Raw genomic sequence first — 26006 nt, 5'->3', positions numbered from 1 at the left:
TCCTGATGCCTAACCTGCCTTGTGCTGCCAGGAGAACAGCGTATTCTTGCCTTGTGCTGCCAGGAGAGCAGCGTATTCTTGCCTTGTGCTGCCAGGAGTGCAGCAAACCTGCTTCCTCTTTCCTGTGCTCTCCCGCTCTCTGCGTGGTCCGCGACCAGCCTTCCAGGGCTGTGTAGGGCGCGCATGGGACAGGGTGGTCCGCGACTCAGTCCCGCGGGTGGCCTGAGTAGGGCGCCCTGAGGGTCAGTGCCCATGTCTACCTTCAGCCCTCGTCCTGAGTCCACGTCTGTGCCTGAGTCCACGTCTATGCATCCTACACCTCATTCCTGAGTCCACGTCTTTGCCTGAGTCCACATCTAAGGATCCTGCATCTATGCCTGAGTCCACGTCTATGGATCCTGCACCTCGTTCTGAGTCCACGTCTATGCCTGAGTCTACGTCGTTCCTGAGTCTCGTCTGAATCCATGTTCCAGTCATCGCTGTCCTGGCCTCCATCCGGCCTGCCGCTTCGTGCCGTACCCTGCGGCAGGTCTGAAAGGGCTGGGAACGGTCGGAGGACTGTTCACAAGACCAACATTGAGTTGTTGGGTCTTCCGAAGCGTGCAGGTCCGGAGGAGGGCCTGTCTTCCATGTCACTCCAGCCCTGCTCTCGTCCAGCCCATGCTCGGGCATGCCACGCCTCCCACGGCACTTCTTCAGAGTCCTCTGGGGTCGAGCCGTGGCCCAAGGACACACATCACCCAGGAGTGGGATCACTCTCCTAGCGCTCCACAACACTGGGTTCTCTTCTTATATCTTTCCAATAATCATTCAATTACAGGTGCTGTGTGCACTACTGCAAGACTGTGGCTGACAGGATTAAAAACTGATTGAGTGATAGAAAATAGAAGATAGTGATTAATGGAGTTCATTCCAAAGCAAGAGGAGTTATCAGAGGAGTGTTTCAGAGATCAACCATGGAAGTCATATCTATTCTATGTTTTCATAACTGATATTGTAGGTAGGTTAATAGGAAAGGTTTATCTTTTTTCAGATTGGAAACAAGATGGATACCCCTGATAAAATAGTCAAAATAAGGAGTGATCTAAAAAAACCGTGAAGACTGATCAGATGCTTGTAAGATTCTATCGACAAATACTGTAAAGTCATGTATTTGCCCCCAAATTTTCAATGACCCACGCACACAAATACTGGGGGTTACATGAATGGCCGGGCTATGTGTACACCAAGCTCATTTTAGAAAGAGCCCGGCCATGCACACAACCCCCGATATGTGCAGAATTGCCAGGCCATCAAAAAGGGGCGAGGTAAGCTGGGACAGCAGCCATTGGGCCCTGTCCTGGGGAAGCGCACGCTGGCAGCCGGCCGGCATACAGAACTTACTTCATCTGTTCAGATGAACTAAGTTCTGAAATTTAAAAAAAAAAAAAAAAGGTATGGAAAGGAGTTTTAGGGGTTGGGGATGAGAAGGGAAAACAGAAGCAGAGTAGGGATAGAAAAGTTTCCTCCCAGTTCCCTCCCAGTCCGCGTTGCCATGCGTATTTTTTAAAATTCCCCGTCCTCCATGCACGAGTCCCGACACTCCGGCACAATCACTGATAGTTAGCATGAGGCACATTTAAAACTAATCGGAGAAAGTTCTTTTTTACTCAACGCACAATTAAACTCTGGAATTTGTTGCCAGCGAATGTGGTTAGTGCAGTTAGTATAGCTGTGTTTAAAAAAGGATTGGATAAGTTCTTGGAGGAGAAGTCCATTACCTGCTATTAAGTTCACTTAGAGAATAGCCACTGCCATTAGCAATGGTTACATGGAATGGACTTAGTTTTTGGGTACTTGCCAGGTTCTTATGGCCTGGATTGGCCACTGTTGGAAACAGGATGCTGGGCTTGATGGACCCTTGGTCTGACCCAGTATGGCATTTTCTTATGTTCTTAGATATTAAAATCTAGTGTACATGTGTGCGCGGAAACCATATTTTATAATATACGCATGCCAATGCGCATATTATAAATAGGGTGATGAATTGCATGCCAATGCGGTTCAGTGTTCTGCGGCAGTCAAAAAAGCAAACAGAATGTTGGGAATTATAAGAAAGGGAATGGTGAATAAAATGGAAAATGTCATAATGCCTCTGTATCGCTCCATGGTGAGACCGTACCTTGAGTACTGTGTACAATTCTGGTTGCCGCATCTCAAAAAAGATATAATTGCAATGCAGAAGGTACAGAGAAGGGCTACCAAAATGATAAGGGGAATGGAACAGCTCCCCTATGAGGAAAGACTAACTTTTCAGCTTAGAGAAGAGACGGCTGAGGGGGGATATGATAGAGATATTTAAAATTATGAGAGGTTTAGAACGGGTAGATGTGAATTGGTTATTTACTCTTTCGGATAGTAGAAAGACTAGGGGGCACTCCATGAAGTTAGCATGAGGCACATTTAAAACTAATAGGAGAAAATTCTTTTTTACTCAACGCACAATTAAGCTCTGGAATTTGTTGCCAGAGGATGTGGTTAGTGCAGTTAGTATAGCGTTTAAAAAAGGATTGGATAAGTTCTTGGAGGAGAAGTCCATTACCTGCTATTAAGTTCACTTAGAGAATAGCCATTGCCATTAGCAATGGTAACATGGAATAGACTTAGTTTTTGGGTACTTGCCGGGTTCTTATGGCCTGGATTGGCCACTGTTGGAAACAGGATGCTGGGCTTGATGGACCCTTGGTCTGACCCAGTATGGCATTTTCTTATGTTCTTAAAATAGCTGTGTCCCTGCACGCGCGCCGGTAACCATGTGCACATGGACACACATGCACTTCTTTTAAAACAGAACCCAATAGGAGCAGAAATCCAAGGGAGCTGTAGATGAGGGGAAGTGAAATATTATATAGAGACAGGACAGAAATAACTCAGTGACAAAACAGTGGCCATAGCCAGAGGAATGCTATGATAAATAGGGTGATGTATTGCAATGCTGCAAAACATTTGGAGATAGTAGAAGTGCAAACAAGTAGCGTATACTAACATAGAGAGTTGAGATGCTCGCACCACTCCACAATAACTCCCTCCCCCCATTCCTCCTTATAAACAGTACAACGTTTTGGTTATAAAAAAGGCAGCAGTTTATTTATAACCTGAACCAGAGTTACTTTAACATACAATCAAATGGAACCTCTCCTTTGCCCCCACCCTTCCAACACCAAGAGCCCCCCCACCACGCCCCAGTGGTAGGGCTAATCAGTGTCCATCTCTCATCTACCCTGCCTCTTCCCAGCAAGGGTAAGCATGTGGCCTTGAGCATCAGCCCCCCTCTTGCTCATTAGCCATCTCATGTAGCAGCCCCCAAACTATACAAGATTCCCCCGCCCCCAAATGCCCCTTTACAGTAAATAAATAACACTTAACATTGTGCTCAGGTTTACCGCCACAAAACAAGGGCAACTTTAGATTACCTTGTTCTTCCCAACTGCGGCCCCCCCAGGGTTTACTAAATCCACTGCTCAAATCCCTCCTGCAAGGCATTATTGAACAAATCGATGCCTACGACAGAAAGATGCACCCCCGGAAAAGCAGAAACCCCCTTGCCACAACACCCATTTACCAATCTTCTTGTTTAATTTTTTAACCCCCCTTTTCCATAATTGCTTTTATAGCATAACCGGACTATTATATCTGACCACCCTACCTGAGTATAGGGCATCTCATTTAATATGGATGCAGAATCCTTTCTTATCCTAGCCACTAACTCTCTGCATGAACAACTCCCAATATTGTTGCCCCCAAATGAATAAGTAGAAGTTGCGGACAACCCCATTCCCCAACCTGCTTTTGCAGGAAGGATAACAATTTAGACCATTTCATTCCCCGAATACTGAACCACTTGGTTGTCCAGCCTCTGTCGTCCAGTGTCATATGTCACTTTGCTGCCCTCCATTGAGCCCAATGAACAAAAGAATGGCCCACGACCCAGGCACATTTCCGTACGCAAGGGACCCTCCACGATTCTGCAAGACAAGAAAAAACCATGAAATCCAGTAAGCTTCCATCCTCCCACTCTCTTACTTCCTAACATATGAAAAGAATGCTTTTGATCTCCACCTGCCTATAGCTTGGATCACTTGCTCCGATAATCCCAATTCCGCCACTGAGGTAGCCGCTCCTATGCAAAAGGAATGGGAAGTATAACGATTGGCATCCCATCCCAATCATCGTACAACACGCTTCAAAATCATCGAAAATTTAAAAGTAGTTAATGGCTCTCCATCAGCATGCACCAAAAAAGAGCCGGGAATGGCAGGCCTCACTTGCACGAATTCCTGAATGGATCTCACAGGACAAACCGAAACGCCTCGAGCTAGAATCCGTGTTATCACATGACCTCGTCCCCTTTGGTCCACCTTTGAATGATGTATACAGAACCTAACTGCCCCGCTGTATACCCACACATGATTGGTCCATAATCTCATCCCCTGAACATTCTCCCTAGAGCTCGCCACCAACTCCCGCACTCTCATGGCACCAAAAAATGCCAATACAAATGCCGTTCTAAATAGCAATACATCATACTTGGACCAGCAAACCATTCCCAACTGCCAAACTATCACTATGAGATACCAATACCGAATGGACAGCTGCTTATCAGTCACCCATTCCCTATCCCTACCCCAACCACCCATTCTTTTCACAATGAAACTTAATACTGGGTTGCCCCAGCTCCGTAACTTCTGAAAGAAGGCAAACCCTGCAATCTCAGAACACACTGATGCCAAGGAATACCCATTATCCCTTGCCCACAAAATAAATTGCGCCACGCCAACATCATCTACCGGGCCACCCCGCTATCCTGCTGCCAATAAATAGCACATCACCACACCACATCCCCCTGCATACGACGCCCAAGTGTTCAGGGCCATGGATTTCTGAATCAACGATCACACTGATGCAGGCCAAGCGTCCACAGATGCTCCGGGAAAAGTTCTGCCTCTGACTCCACCTGTGGCGCCAGCTCTCTGAAGACCTGCCACTTGAAACAAGAGAGCATCCACAATCAGATTTCTCGTTCCAGGAACATGCCTTGCTGTTACATGAACATTCCATTTCAAACAGCGGAAAATGAGTTCACACAGTAAAACAGATACCATGTTGATATGGCCAACTGTCTATTAATAACCTGAACAACTCCCAGGTTGTCGCACTAAAACACTACCCGTTTATTTGTGAGTCTCTCACCCCAGATAACTAATGCTACCACTATGGGAAACAGTTCCAAAAACGTTATGTTCTTAGTAAGGCCATCCACCACCCACGATACTGGCTATGGCTCCGCACACCACTGACCCTGGAAATATACCCCAAAAATCACAAGATCGCACGGCGTTCAAAAACAGCTCTAATGTGTGATTCATGACCTCTTCATCCTGCATCATACAAACTCCATTAAAAGACTCCAAAAATGCTTCCCAAACTCCTAACTCGTCCTTCACCCTGCTGGTTACTCTAATAAAATGATGACCTGCCCGCACCCCAATGGAAGTCGAAGACAACCTACGTATAAAAGCCCGACCCATAGGAATCACCGACAAGCAAAATTAAGTGACCCAATTAATGACTGCATCTGACACAATGTCACCTTCTTCACCCCCCACACCAAACCTTTTAACTTATCCACTTTGTCAGAAGGCAAATGTGACACCATTGCCACAGAATCCAATTCAATGCCAAGGAATGCCACTTCCAAAAAACTATCTAGCTGCATCTGGCACATACCCGACTGACTTGGCCTGACAAACAGAAAGTCATACAGGTAGTGCAACAAGCTTGCACATCCAGTACACTGCTCCACTACCCATTGGCGAAATGAACTGAGCCTCAAAGAAGGCACAAGATACCACGCAACCCATAGGCAAGCAACGGTCCTCAAAATAGTGCCCCTCAAAATGAAAGCCCAATAGATGAAAGCTCGCGGGGTGAATAGGCAACAATTGAAAAGCCGATTCTAACCGCTTTCGCCAAAAGTGCACCTCTGCCTGCCTGACGGACTAACGCCACTGCTGTATTAAATGAAGCATATCGCACTGAACATACGCTTTGAGGAATAAAGTCGTTCATTGACGCACTTTTCAGATACAATAGATTTAAAATCAGGCGGAACTTACCTGGTGCCTTCTATGGAATGACCGCTAATGGCGACAAATGCATTCAGTCAAATGGTGGACGGGTGAACGGTCCTGCTATCTGCCCCAATTGAACCTCCGCTTCTAATTTATCCCTAGCAATGTCAGCATGAAGGGATGCTGACCTAGAATTTCTCCCAGTGCCCCTCACCCCAGGACCCGTATACGGTATGGCAACCCCCCCTCCCCCCCGCCGAAATCCCAAGTATAAGAAACACGCTGCTGAACTATCCAGATAACGCTGAAGCCACTGACCTTTAACACTATCGGGGACTCAGCCTTACACCATAATGCTTCCTCATTTACTCCCTCTAGGTGGGGGCACTCCTTGACCCTGGGTACATTTGGTGGCCAGATGGGAGCCTCCACAGGCTGAACAAGTGTGCCGGAACTTACAATCTGGGAAAAGGCAGGGAACTTTATTAAACCGCCAACACACATCCGCTCCCCCTTCTGCGGCCTTATTCCCTGAAGCCAGCTTAAAGGCATGTCAGACAGCTCGAAAGGAACCCAACCAGATGTTGCCTCCACCTGGAACCAACGCAATCCCCACTCCCCCACTACCGGATCTGACACTCTCTTCGTAAAATGTGCCCCTTTATTCGTCATTTGCGTTAGCCACAAATGAATGTCTTGGGACCCCCACGACATGAAATGGTTCCCTGCCATTTTGTCCCGAAACTTTCATAGTTGATTCAAGCCCAACATTCATAGTCCTTTAAAGCCCCATTAATATTATCTGTGTAGGCAAGTAATGCACCGAACTGCGAAGGATCAAAATGCCCAACCACACTTGCTAATCTTAAGAAACCGTGAACCCAATTCACCCCAAACCCTTGAACTCAATTCACCCCAAACCCCCCCCCCCCTGTGTGCACCAAGCCTATTTTGCATAGGCTCGGCGGTGCACGCAAGCCCCGGGATGCGCGTAAGTCCCGGGGCTTGCAAAAAGGGGTGGTCGGGGCGTGGCCGGGGGTGTGGTTAGGGATCGGGGGCGTGTCCAGGGCATGTGGGTGTGGCCGAGTGCCCCGACACAGTGGCCTGTTTCGGGGCCTGCTGCACCAGCGAGCGTAAGTTACTACTGCCCGGAGGCAGTAGTAACTTCTCCGATAAAGGTAGGGGGGGATCTAGATAGGGCTGGGGGGTAGAAAGAAAGTTCCCTCCGAGGCCGCTCCGATTTCGGAGCGGCCTAGGAGGTGCCTTAGGAAGTATATACGCAAGAGGAAATATGTCAACATATTCAGATTATTGGAAGGTAGACGTAGGACTAAGAAAGGTAAGAAGGAGGGGCCCAAAATATCTAAGAACGCCGAGGTAGATTTTAAAAACATATGAGCGCGTATACTTTTGTTCGCACACCAAGCGCAAACAAAAGAACGCTGGATTTTATAAGATACGTGCATAGCCCGTTCCCTCCGAGGCCGCTCCGAAATTGGAGCGGCCTCGGAGGGAACACCCTCCCACAATTCGTACAATGGTGCTACAACAGAGTGCCCTGCCTCATGCTTCGGCCCTTCTTCCAAAATTGATTGGTAAACTGGCCCTGACTCCAAAGATACTGAAGAACCTGATGAAGAGCTGGAAGAAGAATGGGGGGAGGAAACAGAATGCTTCCTTTTGCTCCAGCCAAAGTGTGTTTGCACGACCTCCTACTCGCGCTTTCCTGAACCCAAGACTACTCCTCCATCACCGACGACCTCTGCTGGCTTCGCCGCATAAGGGAAACCTCTCCCATCCCATCTGCACAGATCTGGCTGATATTCCTGCTCTTTCCACGCTTCTTGCCTGGACATCCCTGGGAACACCTCATCCATTGGTTCTGAAAGAAAAGTCTGCCCTCACGCTGTGCTGCCTTGCTGCTCCTTGCCTCTAGCCCCTTTTGCCATCTTCTTCCTGAAAGAAGAGGCGCTTGCTGCTCCGGAAATCCCAGCACTCTAGTCATCCCCCCAGACACCCGCTGGCCCCGCACCCGGTGGAAAAGAACTTCCCGCAGACTCAGGGCTGCACCAAAGTGGCCACCCGCCAAAGCTACCCTTCCCCACTTGGTTCAGACCAGGGACTGATGCAGAGGCTGCCATACCTTGGGTACTCCCTAAGTGAACTCCTCCCTCCTCCACAGCACTACTACCTTGAAAAATGCTCCCTGCCCCCATGCCAAAAGTAGAAGCTGCTCGCCGGCAGGGGCACTGGCTCACCTCCCAGACAATGCACTGGCAGCTGGGGGGGGGGAGGGCATGCCGCCACCGTCCTTGCACAGGGCAAGAGCCCCTAGGGGCATGTCACCTGGGCTGGGGAGGCTCCACGCCAGTCGGGGCAGGCAAGCCTGTGGGAGGGCTCGCCTTCTGCCTACCTGCCTTTCTCCTAGGCATGGGGGACTTACCCACCTCTGGGACACATGGCTGTGGCCTTGGCAGAGCCTCTCCAGCCAGCCACACTCCCCCCCATGGGGGGGCAGAACTAAGGACACCGGAGGCTTCAACAGAGGACCTGCACTGCCATGGGCGGGGCCTAATACCTCCAGGTTGAAGAAAAGCTCTACTCCGGGGGCATTCAAGGAAATGTCAGCCTCAGGGCTAGAAGACAACTCGCTGTGCGGGTAAGAGACAAAGGAGAGGGAGGGGCTGCCTACTCCACCTCAGCTGACTTGTGGCCGCTCTCGCCCAAGTCAGCCCATATCACAGGGAGGGGAGGCCTCGCAGAGGGTGCAGAGGGGAGGGAAACTGCCGGGCGAGAACATGCATGCTCAGGAGATCCTGGGAAAGCTGTGCTCACCTGACTGCCAGGGTGGGCTGAGGGGGCTGGGCTCGTCACCACTTGTGACAGGGATGCAGGTCTGCTGACCAAAATCCCTCCTGTGGCCACCCACGGCATGCGGTCGCGAGACTCGTGCTCTCTTGACGCCTGCTCATCGCCGGCTAAAGACTGAATATCAAGGAATATTTTTTTTTAAACTATACCGCCGCGAAAAGCACCAAAAACAGCCGCCAACTAGAAACCAAAGGGCAAAAAGAATCGCCTTCACTGCCTCAGCTTGCCCAGAATGTCTGAGGCACGAAAACACAGCACAGCCAGTTATCACTGCTGGCACCCAACGACAAAGCGTCATTTCAAAATATCCCTTTGCTATTGGCTGCCACCCTGGCCCCCTCCCCTGCTCACGTGCCCCTCCCACTCCCAGAGCGCTCCTCTCCTGTTATTGTCGGCGGCACAAGACAAGCTTGCACTGCCTTAACTTAAAGTTTCCTATTTGATTGATTTAACTAGTTTTGGGGGTTTCCATAATGAATGGTATGTAAGTAGGGTCCTTCATTTTCAGTTTAAACTGATTTTCACCCATAAATTCCCAAATTTCTCCAAAGGTGACAATCTATTTAAAACAATATTCTCTCTCATTTTAGGCTGATTATAAAGCTGTTGCAGAGCTGCAGATGCAGTGTTTCAAGGCCTCCAGACAATGGAAGCCAGTGTGGGTCAAAGCCCATGATGTGTTGAAGTCCCACCTCCTCACCTCCCAAGCAGCCAAAGACTGCTCCCATGCTGTGCTGCCTTGCTGCTCCCTGCAAAGGGGTGCCACAAATGTTTGAGGCAGGCCTTGTACACCAGAAGCAGTTTCTGGCAGGCTCCCTGGCCTAGTACAAAAGCAGAAATGCAGTGCTGCAGAGCAGGGGAGCCTGAGTAAGCTGCTGCTGAAGAAAAGAGGAGAAGCTTGGAGTCACCACTAGTAAGGATGAATGTTGTTGCAGTGCAGAGGGAGGGGTGGATGGTGGGAGAGGGAGATTCTTGGTGTTGGAGAGCAGTGAAAAGGACATGCTAGGCAGGGCATGGGGGTAGAGAGGAATATGCTGCTTAATGGGTGAGTGGGATTATCTGTTTAATATTGTTTTATTGTCCTGTCTTTTGTCCACCAAAATAAATTCTGATATTTACCCAAATAATGTCATTTTTTCCAACTGATATTCTCCTGGTTTTGCTCTTGTCATAATAAATCCCAAGAAATTCCCAAGAAAAATAAAGAACAATAAAAAAAAATGAAGGTCCCTATATGTATATAATATGAAATGTTAGAAATCCTAATAAAAATGCAGGCAACTATGCAGCCTGGACTGACTAACTGGCTGAGATGATATAATTAACTAGCAACTGACTCTGTCTGATTAGCTGCAAGCACAGGAATAACTAAAAGTCCTAACAGAAATGCAGGTGTTCACACTGGGGCCGATGGAATAAAGTGCATTCAGCAGGGCTCATAGTTTTACCCTCGGTTGTACACATTTTTTGTTTGCAAATATCACTTCCAATGCAGTTAGGAGTTTTGCACAAAAATAATTTGTGTGCAAAACTGTGCATACTACTTAGCACCATCACATGGAAACCACATGCAAATGAAGGCATTAATATCTCACAATGCAGAGAGGTGCACTGGTTTTACTCCTGGTTAGAGGTAAAGTTTCCAGCACTTTTGTCAGTGAATGGGTAGAATCTGAAATTCTGACACTGGAACCTATAATCTGTAGGAGTGTGCAGAATCAAAACGTGTTTTAGTTCATTCGTGTCATAGGTCATAGTCATTTGTCAGATTCATCTTGTTCATGTCATTTGTTTTTTTTTGTTTAACACAAATCAATGGGGGAAGCAATCCATGGTTATATAGTCAGTGGATATACTGCAGAATATATAACTAGTTATCCAGCTAAGTGGCAGCCATTCAGCCTCTGCTACTTGATAAGACTTAACTTATCCAATTAAGGGCCTCATTTTCTAAAGTATCGCAGGCCTGCGATACTTTAGAAGATGAGGGGCGGGGGGCTGAAACGAGGGGCAGGCCTGCGCTAGCCGGCAGTGATCGCACCATCATGGTGTGATCGCAGCTGGTTTCGCACTCAATAGCACCACCATAGAAGGTGTAGCTATTGGGAGCAAAAGGCACTTACCTTTTCGCTGTGCATGCCGTCGTTGCGGAGTTGGCCTCGGTGATGCCCCGACTCCTCCTCCATTTTGGTATCGCACGCGAAAAGGGGCATTTCGCGTGCAAAACATCCCTTACCGCGTGAGATACGTTTGGAAAATAAGGCCCTAAGTAATGCTGAATATTGCTCTCGAAGTGACTGACTAAATAATGCTGAATATTGCTGTCGAAGTGACTGACTAAATAGGGCTTCAATGGAAATAATTTCTTGTCTCCTCTAAGTCTATCAGAAATCATAGTAATAAACTTGCATGCCTATAACTATGTCTATATTGTAGTTCACAAGAAGCTGATAGACAATATGCAAATACAACCAATTCAGGTGCATACTGAGAAACCTCAGTCTTTCTAGCATCTTAATTTATAACCTTTCTTACTGATTGTTTTTCCTCATGAGAGGCTTCTAGGAAAAGTAAAAAGTCATGGGATAGGTGGCGATGTCCTTTCGTGGATTGCAAACTGGCTAAAAGACAGGAAACAGAGTATGATTAAATGGACAATTTTCTCAGTGGAAAGGAGTGGACAGTGGAGTGCCTCAGGGATCTGTATTGGGACCCTTACTTTTCAATATATTTATAAATGATCTGGAAAGAAATACGACGAGTGAGATAATCAAATTTTCAGATGACACAAAATTGTTCAGAGTAGTTAAATCACAAGCAGATTGTGATAAATTGCAGGAAGACCTTGTGGGACTGGAAAATTGGGCATCCAAATGGCAGATGAAATTTAATGTGGATAAGTGCAAGGTGATGAATATAGGGAAAAATAACCCATGCTATAGTTACACAATGTTGGGTTCCATATTAGGTGCTACAACCAAAGAAAGAGATCTAGGTGTCATAGTGGATAACACATTGAAATCGTCGGTTCAGTGTGCTGTGGCAGACAAAAAAGCAAACAGAATTTTGGGAATTATTAGAAAGGGAATGGTGAATAAAACGGAAAATGTCATAATGCCTCTGTATCGCTCCATGGTGAGACTGCACCTTGAATACTGTGTACAATTCTGGTCGCCGCATCTCAAAAAAGATATAATTGCGATGGAGAAGGTACAGAGAAGGGCTACCAAAATGATAAAGGGAATGGAACACCTCCCCTATGAGGAAAGACTAAAGAGGTTAGGACTTTTCAGCTTGGAGAAGAGACAACTGAGGGGGGATGTGATAGAGATGTTTAAAATCATGAGAGATCTAGAACAGGTAGATGTGAATCGGTTATTTACTCTTTCGGATAGTAGAAAGACTAGGGGGCACTCCATGAAGTTAGCATGGGGCACATTTAAATCTAATCGGAGAAAGTTCTTTTTTACTCAACGCACAATTAAACTCTGGAATTTGTTGCTAGAGGATGTGGTTAGTGCAGTTAGTATAGCTGTGTTTAAAAAAGGATTGGATAAGTTCTTGGAGGAGAAGTCCATTACCTGCTATTAAGTTCACTTAGGGGCAGATTTTAAAAACTTGCACGAGCGCGTACTTTTGTTCGCACAGCAGGCGCGAACAAAAGTACGCTGGATTTTATAAGATACGCGCGTAGCAGCATGTATCTTATAAAATCCGGGGTCGGCGTGCGCAAGGGGGTGCACATTTGTGCAACCTGCGCGCGCCGAGCCCAGCGCGTGCTGCCTGTTCCCTCCGAGGCGGCCTCGGAGGGAACTTTTTTGCCCACCCCCCCGGCCCTATCTAAACTCCCCCCTTACCTTTGTCGGTAAAGTTACGCCTGCTTTCAGCAGGCGTAACTTTGCGCGCGTCGGCCAGCTGCCCCGCTCCTTGGTCCGGTCCCGGGGGCTGTTCCGGAGGCCGCAGCCACGCCCCCGGGCCGAAACCACGCCCACGTCGCCGCGCCCGAAACACCGCGCCCCGCCCCCTAAACGCCGTGTCATCCCGATACGCCCCCGACAGGAAGCCCCGGGACTTACGCGCATCCCGGGGCTTTACGCGCGCGGGCCTTTGAAAATCCGCCCCTTAGAGAATAGCCACTGCCATTAGCAATGGTAACTTGGAATAGGCTTAGTTTTTGGGTACTTGCCAGGTTCTTATGGCCTGGATTGGCCTCTGTTGGAAACAGGATGCTGGGCTTCATGGACCCTTGGTCTGACCCAGTATGGCATTTTCTTATGTTCTTTTATAATTTGGTCAGTTTGACTTTAATACCTTAGCAAAGACTATGGGAAAAAAAGATTATCTTGTTTAAAAATTTCAACTTGCTATGTAGTTCTAATGGCCAATGACTAGAGACCATCATTTTCATTTGTTATGTTATTTTTCCAGAGAATTTCCCAGTATTTATTATGAGAGAAAATTGAACTCATTTTGTCACCCTGATTTCACTGGGCAACAATGAAAGTGTTACTGACCTAAAAAGGTCCTACTCTGTAGTATCTTGATGTACTGAACACGAATATGACCATGAAAAGTTTTTATTGGCTCTCGTTTTGAAGATATTTAATATAGTTCTCTTTCTATGTTTAGTCATGTAAATTTATCCAGTAGGACTAAATAAGCCTAGAATGATGTAATATTGCATCTTATTGCATAATACCATCATACACACATCATCCAGAGTTTATTACATCATTTTCTGATGCAATGCAGTTCTACTGGCATGCTGCTGCTGAGTAAGCTGACATCAGCAGTGTACTATATGAAGCCCAGTCAGAAAGGGTGAGCATTTGAAATATTCATGCTGGCTGACTACTGGTGGACACTCTGCAGAGATGCTCCCGAACAGGTATACAAGAGACAAGCAAAGAAATCTAAGACGTGGTCTATGACTTCATTTTTCAAACGGTATTAACCGTAGGTCTCCTACTATTGGCATACAATTCAAGATGTAATTATATTATTGCATATTACAAAAAAACTAGAGCCAATTTTGCATTTTCACAGTCACATTCATGTTTAGCACATGAAAATGTATAAGAATTGACTAATTTCATTTCAGTAACATGACTTTTGTGAAAATTTGTTGCCCAGTGTTTTCTCCAATTTTTGTTTGTTATAATTAACATGGAGGAATTCCCAGAAAAATAAAATAAAACCTGAAACACAGGCCCCTACCAATAACTAATGCACTGCATTTAAGGATTTTTTTCCCATCTTGGGCTTTTTTCTGTGTCTTGTTTCAAAGATGAAAATTAAAATGTGTCATCTACTATTCCTTTTTCATATTGGCAATCTGAAAGTCTAATCAATTACTCTTTTAGACAAAAACTCTAGGGTGTTTCTACAGGTTGGTGATTCAAAAAGAAAAATAGCTCCAAATTTGTCCACTTTTGAACTCATGAAAATAGGGTAATATGATGTATAAATGTCATTTTGTATTCAGTCTTATTAAAGCAGAATGCTGGAAGGTAATAATGTCAGTGCATTGATGCCTAAAAACTAGCTTCATTGTTTTCCATCACTTTAGGGCAGGGGAGGGGAAAGAGCCCACAGACTACAACTAGCCATGGACACCTTTGTTCCAGCCTGCAGTGGCAACAAAAATTTCTGGTTCCCTAACTTATTCTCCTCCACCCCCATTCGAATGGATGTCCAGGCACCTCCTCCAAACCCTCACCCCTAAACCTTCATGTCTCCTTCCTGCTGGCTCTGTGATCATTTGTTCACAAGCCCAACTTCCAGGTTCATCACCTCCTAAATTTATTTCTAACTGTTCTACTTTGCATGGCTATAAAAATGTTTTAAAAAATCAATTTGAATAGATTTAATATGACATTCTTATTTTGGTTTTCTATTTTGTATATTGAGATATATATATATATATAAATAAATGTGTGCTATATATGCTGAAGATTGCTGTATATACATTTTTTCTTCTATATGCATACTATACTTTGTAGTTTTCTACCATATATATTTTATGAATGGAAGAGAGTGGTAAGGGAAAAATTGCATGACATGGTTTAGCTGCATCAAGCTGGGTCACAAAATTGCCTTTATTTTGTTTTGATTACTGCTTTTCCATGTTTTACAGGCTTCTGGTGCTGATGCCTTGGAGCTGAATTTATCATGCCCACATGGCATGGGGGAGAGAGGCATGGGTTTGGCTTGTGGACAGGTAGGATTCTGTCAGATATTACATCTGCATTTCTTCAGCAATCTGCTGTCAGTACATCAATCATTCTAACACTTTGAGACTAAAGACACATGAATCAGATCGCTGGCCTGAAACTTTCAGGTCTGCCTAGTTTAAATATTTAATATTTAAAAAGTGGAAAATGAGACAAGCTAAAATTGCCTCAAGTGTTTAGTTTTATTGAGGGAAAAAATTGCATTATGTGCTTGACAAGAGGCAATATCACAATAGTTTTCAAAGTCGCTGAGACAGAATTCATTGAATTTGTATGCAGTGTACTTTGTTCATTCTTCATGTTGACCCAAGATCCCTGAAGCAAAATACTGTACAAATAGCTTAAGTTCATTGTGATTTAGTGTGAAATGGGGCACAATATGAATTCCAATTTTTAACACATGATCATGATTCCCTCACAATTCTCAGGGAGTTGCAAATGTTTGATCCTATTCTTCCATGTATATTTAATCAAATGCCAAATAACTGTACAATATCTTAATGCTGAAAACTAAAAGAAAACAAAAGGGCAGTGGATAATTTATAAACATAAATTAATTCTTAAGTACCTTACAGTTCCTATTGTTATACACAAATTGCAGTTATTGGAAAATGATAAGGAATGGTTCAGACAAATCAAAGGTGCAGGAAGACTTACACTATCAATACTTCAGAATCTATTAGATTGGCTGATTATGTCTTAGTTACATTAAAGAAACTGCAACTAATGATTGTTGCCAATTCCTTTGCATTTATGTGTTCTAAATTTATCTAGGATCAACATCCTATGAATTCTCTATGCTTCTACATGGAAGTTGCATCACAAATAAAAATGTATTTGCTTGAGGCTGGCTATGGACATTTGCCCATCTTGAGAACTGAAATTTGGTTTAGAACACTCTTGGCAGAGATAGCAGTAGAAGTCCACCTAACAAAAGTTGTTATTTTGGATTTCATATGGTGCCCTCCTTGAGGCTAGCTTACAAAAAGAAAATTGCATGCAAGGTTACAGAGTCCCTCCTTCTTCTATCAAATATATTTGTCTAACACATCTCAGCAGACTCACTCCATTACGTTGAAAGTAAAAGCTTGCAATGCAGTCAAGAGCCATGTTACTGATTAACAGAAACTTTTACTGTACATGTTTTAATGCCAAATCAAAAAAAGAAACACATTTGTATGCAGTGGGGCAGCCTAAACTTACCCTTATAAACTATGAGAGGTTAGGAGCATTATTAGAACTTCTTGCCACTGTAATCAAGTTGCACCTAATTCTGTATTCATTCCATTATGCAAACACTGAAATTAAAATCATTTGCAAGAAAAGAAGTAGTGTTTCACTTATCTATTGAACTATCACATTAACAATGATCACACATTAGTTTCTACTTCCAGATGCGTTCATCCATAAGTATACATGACATTTGTCTGCTAAAAACGGACATGGAGGAGACACTATACAATACAACTGGCACAAAAATTAGAATAGCACAATTTGTAAATAGAGCCATTGGATTTGTTAATACAAAATTATTCTTAGAATTGTTGCCTCTCTTTTTATGCCAGATAAACATTGAAAAATAGCATCAATTAACATCATTTTCAGTAGCTGCTGCCAAATTAGTGATTCAAATCATAGGAGGCAACTTTTATACTTGTCATTGGGGGTTGAAGTGAGTGAATAAGTGTTGCTGATGGAAATTTTTAAGCAAGCAGCATTCAAGGGTGATTTTCAAATGATAGATGAAGTATTCATGATATAAAAAGCATATTTTCCAATTGTTATACCATTTTAAGAGGTCCAGTCAGTTTATTATCAAAGGTCCTGCTCAATCAAACATAAATGGGTTAAAAACAGAGTCCTCAAAGTACTTTTTCACAGAGAAAAATCAAATAGTTTACCTAATGTAACCTTTATTTTACTTTACCAATTCTTTATCTAGACTAGTAATGTGTTCTTTTGGTTCCATCTCTGCCTTGATTTTTTTTCCTCTTAAGATATGACCTTTTTCTGACTCACTACTGTACTTCTTGCTAATCTTTTCCATGTTATATTTTTTTCTCTGCTCTGTTTCCTTATCTGCTGTCCTGTTACTTTGGACTTAGTACCATTTACCTCTTCTTTCACTCATTAGTCTTCTTTATTCTAGCTATATCTTTTTAACAATGACACACTTAACTCCCATATAGTTTTGCCCCATTTCTTTGCTTCCATTTTTATGTAAAATTATTGAATTGGTAGTGTTGCATCAGCTTACTCATTTTTCCAATACACACGGTGTTCTCGATCAACATCAATTTCGCTTTAGACAGAACCAGAATGCCAAGATATTATTGCTCTCCTCTACTGACATTGTCCGCAGAGGCTTTGACATGGGCACCAAATATATGCTGATTAGTTTTTTACATTGCTGCTGCTTTTGATTTGGTAAGCCATGATATCTTGAGAAAATTGTCATCTCTTGGAATGGCTGGGTCTGTTATGGCCTTGTTCAGGTCCTACCTTTCTCAACAAACCCAACACTAGGTGTCAGTCTTGATCTCACACTCTCTACAAGACCACACATCAAAACTCTTTCAGGAAACTTCACATGCTACTTGATCTTCGTCCTTTTCTTAACTCTGAAGACTTTCGTACAGTGCTTCAATCACTGATTTTCTCCAGCTTGCACTATTGTAACAGCCTTTATATTGGTCTTCCTGCATGTATTCTATCCATTCAAAATGCTGCTGCATGTCTCCTTACAGGCACAAAGATGAGAGAACACATCAATCTGGTTTTGTTCTCCCTCCATTGGCTTGCCATCTACTGGAGGATACGTTATAAACTTGCTGTCACTATCCACTAGGGGTGTGCATTCGTATTGAACATAAATGTAAAACGCTACTTTTTTTTTTTTTTAACTTAAAAAAGTGATAAGACATAAACGATCGGATTTCCAACTTATTCAACATAGCTATGTTGGATAAGTTGGAAATTGCGATTGTTGATCCAAAATAAAAATTTAAACCCCTCACCTTCCTTAATCCCCCCCCAAAGACTTATCACAACTCCCTGGTGATCCAGCGAGGACGCCATTTCTGAAAGCCTTTCCGAGGAGCATGTGACGTCGGCGCCACGTCGGAGTGACACGGCGTCACGTGATTCCCCGCGGGTTCAAGCCGGAATGCTCGTTCGGCCCAAAAGGAACTTTTGGCCAGCTTGGGGGGGTCAGGAGGCCCTCCCAAGCTGGCCAAAAGTTCCTTTTGGGCCGAACGAGGGTGCCGGAGGGAACTCGCGGGGAATCACGTGACGCCGCGTCACGCCGACGTCACGTGATTCCCCGCGGGGTCGCTTCCGGGATCCTCGTTCGGCCCAAAAGGAACTTTTGGCCAGCTTGGGGGTGTCAGGAGGCCCCCCAAGCTGGCCAAAAGTTCCTTTTGGGCCGAACGAGCATTCCGGCGCGAACCCGCGGGGAATCACGTGACGCCGCGTCACTCCGACGTGACGCCGACGTCACGTGCTCCTTGCAAAGTTGGTCAGAAATGGCATCCTGACCCCGCTGGACCACCAGGGAGTTGTGGTAAGTCTTGGGGGGGGGGGATTAAGGAGGGTGAGGGGTTTAAATTTTTATTTGCACATATGGACATATACTCAACTCATTGAATTCTGTTTATGTCCATATTGACCGCAAATGGGACCCCCTTTGGACATATGGACATATGAACTTAAACTTTTGCTCTGCACATCCCTACTATCCACACTTATTAAATAATGTCAAATCCCCTGGAATCCTCTCTATACTAAAAATAGATGTTACCTCCTGTAATCTCCAGTCAGCTACTCAAAATTTACTGATGTTCTTTCTCCTAAGTTCACTCATTTAAATGAGACACGTATGCCCAGTCTTTTGGAACTCTACTGCTCACAATCAGGAACATCAGTGAACCAAAAATGTTCAAGCAGGCACTGAAAGATTTTAAGTAAATGTTTGAGATTATGGATTAGCCTCTTCAGTTTCCATCTGTCAGTAATATATCAGTCATTTGAGAGTCTCTGCATGTGTTATCTTTTTCCACCTAGATATCAGTTATTGTCAGTCTGTCATGTTCATTTTTACTATTTTTGTTTTTATTTTATGATTGTGCATGTGGTTTTGTAACCCAGCCCAAACATTCTGAAGGGTATGGGATATAAATAATTGTAAACTAAATAAATAAATAGAAACATTCATTCTTTTGCCATTTCTACTTATGCTCATTTGTTCTCATAAGAACATATCATAAAATTTGCCATACTGGGTCAAATCAAAGGTTCATCAAGCCCAATATTCTGTTTCCAACAGTGGTCAATCTACATGACAAGTACCTGACAGGATCCCTAAAGGTTGATAGATTCCATGCTGCTTTTCTCAGGGATAAGCAGCCCATTATTAAGTCCAACTTAATAATTTATTTACTTTTCTTCATGAATCTTGTCCAAACCTATTTTAAACCCAGGTATATTAACATCATTTACCATATCCTCTGGCAAAAATTATGCATTGAGTTAAAAAAAATATTTTCACCAATATGTCTTAAATGTAATTTCAATGTGTGTTCCCTAGTCTTTGTACTTTTTGAAAGAGTAAACAGCCAATTTGTGTTTACCCATTCCATGCCACCCATTTTTTATAAATATCTATTATATCTCCACTCAACAATCTCTTCTCCAAGCTGAATAGCCCTAACTTTTTTAAACTTTCCTCTAAGGGGATTCTTTCCATCACTTTTATCATTTTAGTCACCCTTCTTGGTATCATTTCTAATTTTACTATATCCTTTGAGATGTGGTGACCAGAATTGCACACAATACTCAAGGTGCAGTTGCACCATACAATGGCATCATGATATTCTCTATTTTATTCTCCATTCCTTTCCTAATATTTCCTAGCATTCTATTTGCTTTCTTGGTTGCTGCCACACATTGAGCAGAGTATTTCACAGATTATTCATGATGATGCCTAGATCCTTTTCCTAGGTGGTGACTCTCAATGTGGAACCTTGCATCAGGTAACTATAATTTGGATTGCTGTTCCCTATATGCATCACTTTGCATTTGTCCACATTCATTGCCATCTGCCTTTGGATGCCCAGTCTCACAAGGGTCACATGTTATTTCTCACAATCTTCTTGTGATTTCACAACTTTGAATAATAAGAACATAAGATATGCCATACTGGGTCATACCAAGGGTCTATCAAGCACAGTACCCTGTTTCCAGCAGTGGCCAATCCAAGCCACAAGTACCTGGAAAGAACCCAAACATTAGATAAATCACAAGCTGCTATTGCTTATTAATTACTATGGATGTGAATCGTTTTTTGACGATTTAAAATATCGTCCGATATATTTTAAATCGTCAAAAATCGTTAGAAGCGATATACAATAGGAATTCCCCCGATTTATCATCAAAAATCATAAATCGGGGGGAGGGCGGGAAAACAGTCACACTAAAAGAACCCTAAAACCCACCCCGACCCTTTAAAATAAATCCCTCACCCTCCCGAACCCCCCCAAAATGTCTTAAATTACCTGGGGTCCAGTGGGGGGGGCCCCGGTGTGATCTTCCACTCTCAGGCCACGGGTGCGTTAATAGAAATGGCGCCGGCTCTACCTTTGCCCTGTCATATGACAGGGCAAAGGTAGCGCCGGCGCCATTTTGGTTCCTGTCCCCCAACATCACGAGCACAGGAGATCGCTCCTGGACCCCCGCTGGACCCCCAGGGACTTTTTGCCAGCTTGGGGGGGCCTCCTGACTCCCACAAGACTTTCCAAAATTCCAGCGGGGGTCCGGAAGCGACCTCCTGCACTCGAATCGTATTGCAAAATGGCAATATGACCATACGGCCGGCGCCATTTTGCAATACAAAATGGCGGGTGCGTTAATAGAAATGGCGCCGGTGCTACCTTTGCCCTGTCATATGACAGGGCAAAGGTAGCGCCGGCGCCATTTTGGTTCCTGTCCCCTGACGTCACGAGCGCAGGAGATCGCTCCCGGACCCCCGCTGGACCCCCAGGGACTTTTGGCCAGCTTGGGGGGGGGCCTCCTGACCCCCCCAGGACTTGCCAAAAGTCCAGCGGGGGTCCGGGAGCAATCTCCTGCGCTCATGACGTCGGGGGACAGGAACCAAAATGGCGCCGGTGCTACCTTTGCCCTGTCGTATGACAGGGCAAAGGTAGAGCCGGCGCCATTTCTATTAATGCACCCGTGGCCTGAGAGTGGAAGATCACACCGGGACCCCCCCCCCCCACTGGACCCCAGGTAATTTAAGACATTTTGGGGGGGTTCGGGAGGGTGGGGGATTTATTTTAAGGGTCGGGGTGGGTTTTAGGGTTGTTTTAGTGTGCCGGTTTTCCCGCCCTCCCCCGATTTACGCGATTTTAAAAAAAACAAAACCGCGACGATCCGATTCCCTCCCCCCCCAGCCAAAATCGATCGTTAAGACGATCGATCACACGATTCACATCTCTATTAATTACCGTAATAGCATTTATGGATTTTTCCTCTAGGAAATTATCCAAACCTTTTTTTTAAACTCATTTATGCTAACTGCTGTAACCACATCTTCTGGCAATGAATTCCAGAGCTTAACTATGCATTGAGTGAAAAATAATTTTCTTTGATTTGTTTTAAATGAGATACTTGCAAACTTTATGGAGTGCCCCTGGTCCTATTATCTGAGAGAGTAAATAACCAATTTACTTTAACTTCAAGTCCTTTCATGATTTTGTTGACTTCTATCATATCCCCCATCATTCATCTCTTCTCCAAACTGAACAGCCCTAACTTCTTTAGTCTTTCTTTATACAGCAGCTGTTCCATGCTCCTTATCATTTTGGTCACCATTCTTTGCACTTTCTTTAGTGCAGCTATATCCTTTTTGAGATGTGGTGACCAGAATTGCACACAGTATTCAAGGTACGGTCTCACCATGGAGCGATACAGAGGCATTATGACATCCTATGTTTTATTTGCCATTCCCTTCCTAATAGTTCCCAAAATTATGTATGCTTTTTTGGTTGCCACAGCACAATGAGCTGACGATTTCAATGTATTATCCACTATGACACCTAGATAACTTACCTGGGAGGTACCTCCTAAGATAGAACCTAACATTGTGTAACTACAGCAAGACTTATTTCTCCCTATATGCATCAATGTGCACTTCTCCATGTTAAATTTCATCTGCTGTTTGGGAGCCAGTCTCGCAAAGTCCTCCTGCAATTCATCACAATCCAATTGAGATTTAACTATTCTGAATAATTTTATGTTATCCGCAAATTTGATCACCTCACTCATTGAACCCCTTTCCAGATCATATATATATATTAAAAAGCACCGGTCCAAGTACAGATCCCTGAGGCATTCCACTACCTTTTTCCACTATGAAAACTGACCATTTAATCCTGGTCTTTTTCCTGTCTTTTAACCAGCTTGAAATCCAAAAAAGGACATCGCCTCCTATCCCATAACTTTTTAATTTTCTTAGAAGCCTCTTATGTGGGATTGTCAAATGCCTTCTGAAAATCCAAATACACCACATCTATCGGGTTCACCTTTTTCCACATGTTTTTTCACCCCTTCAAAAAAATGTAGATTTGTGAGGCAAGACTTCCATTTGGTAAATCCATGTTGGTTGTGTACCATCAAACCATGTCTATCTAAATGTTTTATGATTTTATACTTTATAATATTTTCCTAGCACTGGTCAGGCTCATCAGTCTATAGTTTCCCAGATCACTACTGGATTCCTTTTTGAATTTAGGGGTTACATTGGCCATCTTCCAGTCTTCGGGTACAGAAGATGATTTTAATGATACGTTACAAATTAATTGAAATAAGTCTGAAATTATTTTTTAGTTCTTTCAGAACCCTGGGATGTATACCATCCAGTCCAGGTGATTTACTACTCTTTCATTTGTCAATCAGGCCTACCACATCTTCCAGGTTCACTGTGATTTGGTTCAGTTGATCTGAATCACCCATGAAACCCTAAGCAAAGAAACTGTTTAATCTTTCCATGATGGCCTTATCTTCTCTAAGTGCTCCTTTAACCCCTTGCTCATCCAACCAACTCCCTCGCAGGCTTTCTGCTTTGGATATATTTAGAACAGTTTTTATCGTAAGTTTTTGCCTCTGTGGCCAACTTCCTTTCAAATTCTCTTAACTTGTCTTATCAATGTCTTACTTTTAATTTGCCAATGCTTATGCTTTATCCAATTTTCTTCGGATGGATCCTTCTTCCAATTTTTGAATGAAAATCTTTTTGATAAAATAGCCTCTCTTACCTCACCTTTTAACCATTCTGGTAATCATTTTGCCTTTCTTCCACCTTTTTTAATGCATGGAATACATCTGGTTTGTGCTTCTAGGATGGTAATTTTTAACAATGCCTATGCCTGTTACATACTTTTACCTTTGTAGCTTTACCTTTAAGTTTTTTTCCCCAACTATTTTTCTCATTTTAGCAAAGTTTCCCTTTTGAAAGTTTAATGCTGGAGCCGTAGATTTACTCACTGTCCCCTTTCCAGTCATTATTTCAAATGTAATCATATGATCATAATTGCCAAGCAGCCCCACCATCATAACCCCTCTCACCAAATCCTGTGCTCCACTAAAAATTAGATCTAAAATTGTTTCCTCTCTCATTGGTTCCTGAACAAATTGCTCCATAAAAATGTCATTTATTCCATCCATTATCATTAGCAATTTTGATCACCTCACTTATCCCATTTTTAGGTAATTTATAAATATTTTAAAAAGCAGTGGTCTCAGTACAGATCCCCGAGTCACTCCACTATTCACTCTCTATTGAGAAAATTGAACATTTCATCCTACTCTGTTTTTTTAATCTTTTAATTAGTTCTCAGCCCACAATAGAACATTGTCTCCTATTCTATGACATTTAATTTCCATGAGTCTCTCATAAGGTACTTTGTCAAACACCTTCTGAAAATCCAGATGCACTATATCAACTGGCTCACCTTTATCTACATGTTTAATCATGTCTTTAAAAAAAGTATCTGATTGTTGAGGCAAGACTTCCCTTGGCTAAATCAATGTTGGGTGTGTCATTAAACTATATCTATATGTTCAGTAATTGTGTTCTTTATAATAGTTTCAACCATTTTTCCCAGCACTGACATCAGACTTGCCAGACTGTACTTTCCTGGATTACCTCTAGAACCCTGTTTTAAAACTATTACATTGCTCACCCACCAATCTTCAGGTACTCTGGCTGATTTTAATGATAGTTTACAGATTACTAATAGTCTGTTTGTAATTTCATTTTTCAGTTATTTTAGCACTCTGGGAGGTAAATTATCTAACCCAGGTGATTTACTACTCTTTAGTTTGTCAATTTGCCCTATTATATCTGCCAAGTTCACTGAGATTTGTTTAAATTCTTCTGAATTATCAGCTTTAAATATCACTTTTGGCATGGGTATCTGCCATACATCTTCCTTAGTAAAGACCAAAGCAAAGAATTTATTTAATCTCTCAGTTTTGACCTTGCCCTCCCTTGATCATCTAATGGTCCAGCTGACTCACTTGTAGGCTTTTTGCTTTGAATGTACCTAAAAAGATTTTATTATGAGCTTTCCTTTCACAACAAGCTGCTTGCCAAATTCTGTCTTTGCTTTTCTTATCAATTCTTAGCATATACCTTGCCAGTACTTATGTTGTCTCCTGTTATCTTCATTCAGAACATTTTCCAAAAGATGTTATTTTGAATAGAATAGACTTTCTTACCTCTTCTTTTAACTCTGCTGGCATTTCTTTGGCCTCCCTTCCACCTTTTTCAATGCATGGAATACATCTGGTCTGGGCTTCCAAGATGGCATATGTAAACATTGTTCATGCCTGATGATGTTCCTTTCAGTTTTTCATGCCAGTTGTTCCTTTCAGTTTTTATTAACCATTTTCCTCCTTTAATCATAGTCTCCCATAGTCTCCTCACCCCATTTATCAAGTCAAATTTGATCATGTTATGATCACTGTTACCAAGTGGACTCAACAGTTACATCTCGCATCAAATCATGTGTTCCATTAAGGACTGGATCTAAAGTAGCTTCCCCTCTTGTCAGCTCTTATAGCAGCAGCTCCATGAAACAATCATTTATTTCATCTAGAAACTTTATCTTATGAGCATGTCATAAGGTGACATTTATCCAGTCAATACTGGGGTAATTGAAATCACCCATTATTACTATATGCTAATTTTGTTAGCTTCCTTAATTTCTATTGATATGTCATCATCTGTCTGTTCATTCTGGCTAGGTGGATGGTAGTACACTCCCATTGATATTCTCTTCCCTTTCTTTCATTAAATTTCTATCCATAAAAATTCTACAGTGCACTTGTTTCCTGCAGAACTTTTATCTATGTCTGCTTTAACATATAGCATCACCAGTCCACAATTTGATCTATCCTATCATTTTAATATAATGTATATCTTGATATCAGTGTCCCATTGGTTATCCCCCTTCCACCAGGTCTCTTAGATGTCAATTATATCTACTCTCCCATCTTATTTTTTAGAATTCTAACTTTTGTATACAGACATTTCAAAGTATATTTTTTGTTTGTATTAACAACCTGCTTATCAGTTGACAGGAATAATTTGGAATCTTTGTGCTCTGTCTACTCTTTTCTTAAAGGCACCTGGGCTACTTTAGCATTTATTGCAACCTCTTTATCAGGATACCCTAACCTTCCTGTTTTGTTAGTATCCTATAAAGATACATCATTCCAAAACCATATACTTCTG

The 26006-nt window shown here is 43.2% G+C and overlaps 1 protein-coding gene across 1 annotated transcript in view; it reads left to right on the top strand.

Moving 5' to 3' along the window:
- DPYD (dihydropyrimidine dehydrogenase) overlaps positions 1–26006 on the top strand; it is a 2453390-nt gene that overhangs the window by 1852348 nt on the left and 575036 nt on the right. The window contains exon 16 of the mRNA XM_029618068.1: positions 15118–15201. Coding sequence (XP_029473928.1) covers positions 15118–15201 — 84 coding nt within the window. The remainder of the gene's footprint in view (positions 1–15117; positions 15202–26006) is intronic.

This window comes from Rhinatrema bivittatum, chromosome 10, assembly GCF_901001135.1.
Source record: "Rhinatrema bivittatum chromosome 10, aRhiBiv1.1, whole genome shotgun sequence".
NCBI lineage: Eukaryota > Metazoa > Chordata > Amphibia > Gymnophiona > Rhinatrematidae > Rhinatrema > Rhinatrema bivittatum.
The sequence above is the reverse complement of the archived record's forward strand: the minus strand, read 5'-3'. Positions and strand labels throughout refer to the sequence as shown.